This window comes from Helianthus annuus, chromosome 10, assembly GCF_002127325.2.
Source record: "Helianthus annuus cultivar XRQ/B chromosome 10, HanXRQr2.0-SUNRISE, whole genome shotgun sequence".
NCBI classification, from domain to species: domain Eukaryota; kingdom Viridiplantae; phylum Streptophyta; class Magnoliopsida; order Asterales; family Asteraceae; genus Helianthus; species Helianthus annuus.
In genome coordinates this window covers 66289324-66299559 of record NC_035442.2, presented here as the reverse complement: position 1 = coordinate 66299559, position 10236 = coordinate 66289324, and the positions used below count along the sequence as shown (strand labels likewise).

Here is a 10236-nt window from a genome sequence, read left to right as displayed (position 1 = left end):
TAGGTAATACGGAAACAATATAACCCCCTGAATATAATATGGATACAATATTTGAAAGAAATAAAATTTTAATCCAAAGAATAATATTTAAAAAAGTAAAATGTTAAAAACAATATAATATTTAATCAATATAATATATTTAAAGAGCCGATTTTTAAAATAGTTGATTTAATTGATATAAAACAAAAACTTTTTTAAACTTTTTATAGTGTAAAAAAAAAAAAAAAAAAAACAAAACTTTTTTAAAAACCAAAAAAGAACGATTTTTAAAGGCAAATAGTTAATTTTTAAAAAACAAAAACTTTTTATAGTGTAAAAAAGAAAAAAAACTTTTTTTAAAACCAAAAAAAATTTCAACAAAAAAACACATCTTCAAAAACTATCCAAAAAACCATACCCAAACCCACCAAAACACCCCTCATTTCAGCCAAAAAAAAAAACCAAACATGGACGCCTCGTATAGCCCTATACCCTGCGTATAGGGTTCCTTAAACAACGTGCCTGACACCCTCTGAGACCCCATCGAATTCAGTGCATGTACGCCTCGTATAGAGCTATACGAGGCGTCTAGGTTTGAAAAAGTGTGAAAATAGGCGCAGGCGGTGTCCGGATAGTCCCAGCCTTACTTAATTTGAGTGGCGTTATGAAACACTATTATTACTTGCTTCTTTTTAACGAACGGCAAACTTAAGCAAAGATCTTAATTCACAACTCAAAACGATCGAGCGTTACCTTCATCACAATCAAACGTACCAAGATCCTCCTCACGAGGGTGCTTCCCTTTCACTTGAGCTTTTCTACCTATGTTGGTACGTGTTAATTAACAAGCTGATAAGATTGCAGATATCCAGATTTAATAATGCTCAAACAAAACCACTTTAATCATGAATGGATCTGCTACCCGACAGGCCCGTTCAGTTAAACCAATGGAACAATTTTAAAAGTCAAGGAATGTTTGAGTGACAGCATTGACAAGAACAAGGCACACATAACAAAGTAGTTGAAAATGGCTCCCACTTGAGCTTTGATCATGCCTATAAATAAAAGAAGAGTCATAAATAAAAGATGAATCGACCAACACAATTCAAATATCTTAATAATAACAATATGTTTATATATATATGTATATACACACAAACCAACCCAACCTACCAAAGAAGTGGTTACCAGCAGTTGCAGAAGCAGAGCCGTTTGGATTCTCAACAATATCATCACAGGTGCGATTGAGAACATCGGAGCCTACGTCGGTATGTATTAATGAACAACATAAGAGTGCATAAACATCTTGATTAATTAATACTCACTATCATATTGAATTTGAATGTTTTGTCAACTTTCACAATTGTTTATAACAACCCAATGGTTCTTCAAGTACATGCAACTCTCCTAAGTTTCATAAAAATGGAAAGGGTTTTTGACTTGTAATAAATAATAGAATCATGATGAACAGTTGTTTGAAATGGAATCATGATTAACACTTGTTTGAATAAAGTCGGTCTTTGAGGATGATGAGATTGTAAGAAGGGGCTTTTGTTTTATGGTAATAGAAAAAGTCAAAGTATTAGGGGTTTTGTAATAAAAATGGAAAGGGTTTTGACTTGTAATAAATAATAGAATCATGATGAACAGTTGTTTGAAATGGAATCATGATGAACACTTGTTTGAATGAAGTCGGTCTTTGAGGATGATGAGATTGTTAGAAGGGGGTAATAAAAATGGAAAGGGTTTTGACTTGTAATAAATAATAGAATCATGATGAACAGTTGTTTGAATGAAGTCAATAGAACAAATCTGATTTTGTTTGAATCGTCATAGTCCGTGATAATATATAATAAATAAATTGAATAAACTATAATAAATAAATTGAATAAACTATGCCATCGGTAAAAACGCCGAGACTCATCAAAACCCTCCTTTTCCACTTCGCTTTTTCCCTATAGATCTGATCGATCTCTTCGTTTTTTTTTTCTTTTTGAACAGCTTATCGTCTTCGAAGAAGGCAGCAAGTCGACTGATTAATTGAATTGGGTGATGATTTTTTCTACCTAATCTTTTCCCGATTGGATTTTCTGGAATTGACAAGCATTCGAGGCACATGTGGTCGGTTTCGATCTTTTGTTTTCGGCAAAGAGTTCATACGGGTATACCACAGGGGAGCGGGAGCCAGCTCTCTGTGGAACTTTACCTACATTCCTGGCCCGAGATCTAATGACGATTACAGTTACCGCCGCGAGGAGTTACCCGGTCAAAAATCAATTCTTGCAACACGGGAAGCCGATGGGATGCAATTTATCATCCCGCTTACCAAATTTGGGGCACAATTAAGTCCATGGTCTGTTTTCTTTGTTGGGGTTTGGCGTTCAATCCTAGTATTCCGTCTTATCAGCTACAGTTTCCTCCTGTGCAACCTGTGGACCATGAAACCGACAACAATTTGGTCTCCGTTTCCTGAACAGGGGTATCTTGACTTGGCTCAGTTGGGTTGTAGACTCATCGAGCACGAGCTCCACACTTTATTTGCATATGTTCATCTACATCGCGCGGAAGGTGAACAAAGAGTGACCACTCTGCAGCATTTCACTCATCGCGCTTTTCAAGATTTTCAGATATCCTCCACTACTTTGTCCACTCAAACCCCGCTTCTCACGGCCCAAGAGATTGCTCATCCTTTGCGCATGATTATGCCGATTAGGTTAGAGCCGATGCATGCCTTTCTCACTATGCGAGAAAAGGAGCCCGTTCACCTTCTCGTACCAAATAAATCCTTCGTCAATGTGCCTCTCCCATCGGATCCGAATGCTGAAATGTTTTTTGTCATGAAAGATCTCTGTTTCAACAATCAGGAGTATTTAGCAATTGTGGAGTTAAGGCTGCAGGGAGGGGCCTAGAACTCTAAACAGCTATTAAGGGTCACGTTATTCCGGGTAACACCTAGTGGTTACGTGTTCTTATTTACTTTCCCACGTTGTTGCAACAAGGATTCTTTCATTACAATGATTTTATTTTGGGAGAATGTGACGGACTTGTAACACTAAGTGTTCACATGAGATTGTCGAATGATCCGCTTCTCAATTGGACTCTTGTCATCATGCATTACGACGTTCACACCTTGAAATGGATATCGGAAACATTTGCCTTAGGCTTGACGCTCCTCGGTCATACCTTTAGCTCTCGGCTAAAGGTGATGCCGTTTTGAAGGTAAATCAATTCTACTCCTTTATTGACCTTTTAGTTGTCCCGTAAAATCATCATTTAACTTGTCTGTAGGGTAAGACATGATTTTTTTTATAATCTAAACAAGTGACATCAAAATAACAGGACCATAGAATATGTTTATAATTTTTGGTAAAGTTGATGATTAGTCGTTTCTGCCCTTTATTTTTCATTGTCGTTCTTATAGTAGTGTTTAGATAAAAATTTATAAATTATTCCTTAGAGGTTTCAGTTTCAGTGTTTTGTTCATATAATTGGTGTGAAACTGTTTATTTCAAGCAACATACTTTGACTCAAAAGTACCATTAGCCTTCTACAGGTTAATAGAGTTTTGAGCCTCCACCAAGTCAGTTGTTCTTGTTTTCTTTTTATATGTATATCGATATAAAAAGAAAACAAGAACAACTGACTTGGTGGACGCTCAAAACTCTATTAACCAGTAGAAGGCTAATGGTACTTTTGAGTCAATGTATGTTGCTTGAAATACAACTAAAAGGTCAATAAATGTAACATCCCAGGCCCGCTAGGGCTGACGTGTCACTTTTACAGATATCAAAACTAAAAATCAATCCATAACATTAAATAAAAGATCCTAATTACATTTTATTACATTACTGAAATAAAGATCTTGGTCAGCAACATCCTAACGCTCCTCACTGAAATCCCAAATTATCCTAGATTACCTGAAAAACAAATAAGACAAACACAAAAAGAAATACGGCTGAGCCAAAAATTGCTCAGTAACGGAGAAATCAACAGTACAAGTAAAGCCATATCAGCGGAAGCAAAACATAACATAATAGAACTGAAACTGAACTGAAACGATTACTGACACGAGTACTGAAAACAGATGTAGACACAAGACTGATACAAAACGGATACACAAACTCATTTTAAATTGTAATGGAAACTGATACGGAAACAAAATTCAGTCATATACATAATTGATACCGAACCCAACGCAAAACCGATGAAGTGACTAGTACATCATTGACCATGGCGACCAAAGCATTTTATCTTGTATAACTGGACTCATTTAAATGTCATTTATTATCTAAATAAGAAATTGGTCATACCTAGCGTCTTTAATAAAATGTTTGAAGGAATCAGATCTATTGGCTATCAAATATTTCAACATCGTTTAATAGTGTTAATATTTTTAAAAGAGTTATTTGGCAAAGATATTTTGTTATAGTGAATTTTTAGATAAAACAAAGTAATTTGCCAATTTCATAACGGCTCCTTATAAAAAAATATATAATCTTATAACTTCCACGAACTGTATTCGAGAAATAGAATAATTTATATAATATGTATTTCAAAATAAAATATTTATAAAAGTTTCGTAAACCGACACAGGAAGCCGATACAGAAACAAAACCAAATACGTAAGCCGGGACATTTTAAATACCATTTAAAATCTCGAAATCTTTAAAAGAAAGAATTATCAAAACCATTATCTTTAAATAAACATTTAGAGTAAGATCCATATCTATTAGCTAATCAATATTCATAAATTATTATTTAGTCAAAATAACTATTTTATAACTTTAAAGATCTATATTTAGTGACTGAAATAATTTAGATAATGTGAGTTTCTATGTTGAATAATAAAATCCTTATGAAACTTCATAAACCGATTAGAAAATCGACACCAAACAACGACACATTCAACGACAAATGTCGAACAAACACTGAATCAGATACTGAATATAGATACTGATGGATACAAACTAAACGTATAACACAGAGTCTCAATCCAAATCGAGACTAATACTGGGGCGAAATTGATACGAACCGATACAGATATTGAGTCGAAACAGACATAACTAATACATAACATAATCGGATACTAAACATATAATCAGAAGCATAACTAACTCGATACATTATCGGATCATAACCAAATGCGTACAAACATATCAGACATATCGGAACAGAGAACATAATCGGAAACATAACCCGATACACGATTGGAAGCATAATCAGACGCGTACAAAACATATTAGACGTATCAGACCATATTGAACATAATCACATACAGAAACGTATACTAACTTACACGACAGATGTATATATCAACAAAATAATCGTCTAACACAGAAGCACCCAGAGCCAGAAACAGACTGGTACACAGCTAGCTAGTCCATGCACCTATGAGATGGTGAGTGTGGCGTGCACCCCTTATTCCATCTCCAGACAAACAAACAGATTCAAACTCAGAGCTAAGATCGATCTATACGCCTCTAGTGGCCAAGGTGCTACACAAGCACAAGCTAGAGACGCCGTGAACTTTTATTATGCACTGTCACGATAAGTGCCATGCCGTTGACGCCCAAACGACAAGTCAGACATGCTTGGGTGACAGAGTACCAATACTAAGGCCTTATAAATAATTTAAAGGCAACTAAAAATAATAGTAACAAGAACATGCGACCATGAGTACAAATCTGAGGTATGGCATGTTACAACACACTAATAAACAAACAAATACAAACTGACTCCTATAATGTAGCACATATCAAACGAATATAGGTGCCGAATCATGAAAATAACACTTTAAGACAGAGACAATAATCCGTACTACAAAGTAACGGATATGATAAAGAGAAATACTATGATGAGAAGACTAAAGGATTCGTACCAAAGAGTAATGAATCTAATAATCAAAAGATACTACGATGTAATCGAAACAGAATCCGTACCTTAGTTTAGCAAGCAAAAGTCCACAAATAGGATCCTCGTCAAAAGTTAAGCAAACCTAAATCCCGCATTTACGAGATCAGTTTATTATAATTGTATAATTTCATTTAAAGGATCGTTCTTTAAATTTTTTTTCCCGGCGACCACGGACTAATTAACTTATGAAATAATAAAATACGCTTTTAGTTTAGCACTCACGATACTTAATTTAATTGTCTCGTTTTACACGAACACAAGAGCTAGTTATATATATATGTATATATCAGACACATACACGATCTATTTGATATTACCTAGTTATTTATTTTTCTTGTCGTTCATGTTGCTGAATATAATATATATAATATAAGATAAGATATGGTTGAATAAGATAATATATAATATAAAATATAACCCACACACACATAATATATCTAACACACATACACCATGCACATCAAACTCACACACACGTACACTCATAACGCAAAATGTAATCAAACACACACTCAGTGGCGGAACTAGCCCAAAAAGTTAGGGGTATCTTATTATTATATTTTTTTTAGGATCAGGGGTATCCTTTATATAACGGAAACAGAGTTGAGGGGTATTTTTTTTTCACTACGGAAATGGAGTTAAGTGGTATTTTTACACTACGGAGACGGGGTTGAGGGGTAGCCCGCGCTACCCCTACTCACACTATAAGTTCGCCACTGCACACACTTATACATATCACACTCACTCACGCACACACATAAACACAAACCAAAGCACACACTCACACAAACAGAAACCAAAACACACACATCTATATATATAATAAATAAACAAGATGTGGGACACGTGTCCATATATGGTGCAACCTCACACAACTTTTGGCGGGAAACTTAGAGAATTGTGATGTTGCTACACGGGATCCGGTTAACATATCCATACCCGCAAAGTTTTGACCCGGGTATATAAGAGTAAATAAAAAGCCCTAAATTTTGTGGGTTAACCTTCTTTTGAGATTTTCTCTTCATCGATACAGTTTTTTCAAGTCCCTTTCAGCGTGAAGCAACCAATTTTCATCATCAATCCAGTATTTCCCTAAATCGGTTTGTCTATTACCTTTCAGGAACGGTTTCTCGAGATTTATTGTTTCATTCTTCTTTTTGATTTGTGTTTGTAACATATAACACTGGATTGATTAAGCAACTTTTGGGATTTCATAACCTAGGTTTTGTGCTTTTGGTACCATAAATCCTTCTTATTTTGTTCCTGGTAAACAAATCAGTTCAGTTGTATTACTTTCATTTCATTTATCTCCCGTAACATGATCTTTGTTCGAATGTAAGGAATAAACATTGGGGATACATGCGGATTCTGAATTACAGAAGCTAGGGTTAGCAATTTTCTTACAAGGTTTGATCCAATTTTTTCCATCATAAACTGCTGCTTCATTTTATTCAATATTTTTTTGTTTATTTGGTATGTTCTTATCGTGCTCTTCCTTGATTTTGTATTCATTTGTTGATTTTCTTTTCATGTTCATACTATTCAGGTATGTAAGCACACCAAAGCCTTATATGACTAAAAGTAAGTTTTAATTTTTTTATTTCTAAGATTACAATTTATATTATTGATGGTCATAGTTGTCTCTGTTTTCTTCTACATACAATTATTTTTTTCATGTTGATGAATATCCAAATTTCAATTGTAGTATTTAGTTGGTACCTAAGTCCTTGTGTCAATTATATGGTTGTATCAATATCTTTAAAATCTTACACAATCTACGTTACAAATTTTATAACCCTAAATTTAATCGTCTTTCCTTCACTCATCATTACCACATTAAACTTATTATTTCCTTCAATTTTTGTATTTAATTTGTTACATTTATTCCTTGGTTTGAATAATTTAACCCGGCAAAAGACTTTTTTTGAATATTTTCAAAATTTTTTCCAAGACTATTATATTAGGAAATACCAATGAAACATAAATTTCTTCCTGTCATTTGCCATAAAAAATAATTTTAATTTATAACTTCCAAAAAAAAGTACAAATCATTCCATATCTTTCTCTTTGCTTTTGTTATATATATAGAACATCTCTATTGTTTGTCATTCATATTCGTTCTCATTTTTCATATCATTTTTCTTACGAATCAAGGTACAACCCTTAACAGTTGTTCAATTCTCATATTAATATTATATTAAACATCATAAGTGTCTCATCATATTTTTCTTCTTTTAACAGTGAGATGGAGAACAATAAGATCACTTTGTTCAGGTCACTTAATGCTCAATCTACGAACTACACAGTCAAGGCCAAGATCATATCCATGTGGAATAAGAAAATGAATGGTTCTAATAGTCAGATCTATCGAGTTGACATGTTGTTGATGGATGAGGAGGTAACAAATTTATAGATTTTTAAATATTATCTATATTCCTCTTTAACAACTTTTTTCCATGTTGTTTATCTAAATTGCACATTATATCTTTACTATTTCAGGGTTCATTCATTCAATGTAGCTGTTTACATAAACTTTTCAAACGGTTCCTTAAATTTTTTGTTGTTGATGACTGTCTATTGTTTCACAAGCCATCACTAGCCAAAGATACAACCAAGATTAAGGTTACTGGAAATGATCAGAAGCTATCTCTGTACGCATTCAGTTCCGTTCTGAAAACTGAAAACTGGTCTGGTCCTCGGTACTTTTTTCGTTTCACTGATTTTAAATCAGTGTTGAGTAAAAAAGTTGAAGTCAATACTCCAATAGGTATTTACAGTTGTATCACTATTATTATAACATTTACATAAATTCATATATTTCTATTCACAATTTGTTGTAAACATACAGATTTCATCGGTTATGTTGTTGTGTCTTATCCTATTGAAGATGCAAACAGGAAGGATGGCTCTAAAACCAAACGAATGAACATAACTCTGAAAGATCTCGAGTATTGACTATATCTATATATACATATATATATAGATTGAGTTTTTGATATTTTTTTATGTACATATTCTTAAGTTGATATGTTTTATTTTAATTTTTTAAATATTCATTATACAGAGATCAGAAGATTAGTCTTACGTTATGGGAAAACTATGCAATCAGTTTGTCAGAGTACATGAATGATAAAAATCGACCTGATCATGTTGTTATTCTCGTCCATTTTGGCACGGTAAACATTTATCAAGGTATAAATTTAAATTCTTAAATTTAGTTCAGAAATCTATATTAAATATTTGTAACGATATGTACCTCCTTTTATGATGTTACAAAATTATATCGTTTTTTAATCATGTAGTAAATTATGACGTTCTATTCAGGTAAGATTGGCCTGACTAATATGTTTGAAGCGAGTCGTGTGTTCATAAATTCTGATCTGGATCAGATACAAGAATTCAAGGACAGGTATATAATTATTATTTAATGATGAGACATGATAATTATTCATTCTGAGTATATAATATAATCTACTGTTACAGGTATATTGAGAAGGAGTTTTCTAACTCATCTTCCATTAAACAGTCGTGCTCTCAAGTTATATCCAGTGCAGAAGATGAGTTTCTTAATGCTGAAGACTTTGTGTTGACTGCTTATATTGTATCAATTTCTGTGATAAAAATTATATTATATTTATATTGATTATCTTAGTTTTTATTTAATTCCCAATTTTGGTACACTATGGTATTGATCTTATTAATTTTAATATAAATTTTATAGGAGAAAAAGGTTATCATTGTTGGTACTGTTATAGCAATTTCAAATGATAAGCCTTGGTATTATTTATCATGCAATAATTGTAAGAAGCAAATTGAAGAGAAGTCAACATTGGTTGAAAAAGATGACGGAAGTTTTGATGTTTTGGATGAGAAGACTTTTGAGTGTATAAACTCTGATTGTGATGCTGTTGATGTTGTTCCTGTTTATCGGTATTGTTTGTGTTTTAGTTAATTAAATTTGTACTCTTTCTTTATTACTTTATAATATTTTATTTTATTTCATCTGTCAGTTACAAGATTCCTCTAAGGGTTCAGGACTCGACCGGGACTGTTTCTTGTACGTTGTTTGATTATGAAGCTATTAAGCTTATAAAAAAAACCTCCAAAGAGCTTCTTGATGTGTACTCAAAGGTAAAATTATTTTGTTATCCACACCATATTTATTTATATATACTAAGATAAGATTGTGTAATTTTGTATAGGTTGACAATTCTACCGAAGGCTCCTTTCAGTCACTTCCATCTGAGTTTGATATCTTGATCAACAAAAAGTTTGCATTTCAAATCAAAATTTCCAGTTTTAACATTTCTAACCAGATAGAAAACTATGGAATTTCGATGTTAA

General features: G+C 33.0%; 1 protein-coding gene across 1 annotated transcript in view; it reads right to left on the bottom strand.

The window, feature by feature from the left end:
- The window catches only part of LOC110884637, a 43421-nt gene that overhangs the window by 16920 nt on the left and 16265 nt on the right, over positions 1-10236 (bottom strand). The window contains exons 3-4 of the mRNA XM_035978463.1: positions 1168-1239; positions 733-1034 (exon numbers count right to left, since the gene is read on the bottom strand). Of these exons, the coding sequence (XP_035834356.1) occupies positions 919-1034; positions 1168-1239 (188 nt within the window). The 3' untranslated portion in view covers positions 733-918. The remainder of the gene's footprint in view (positions 1-732; positions 1035-1167; positions 1240-10236) is intronic.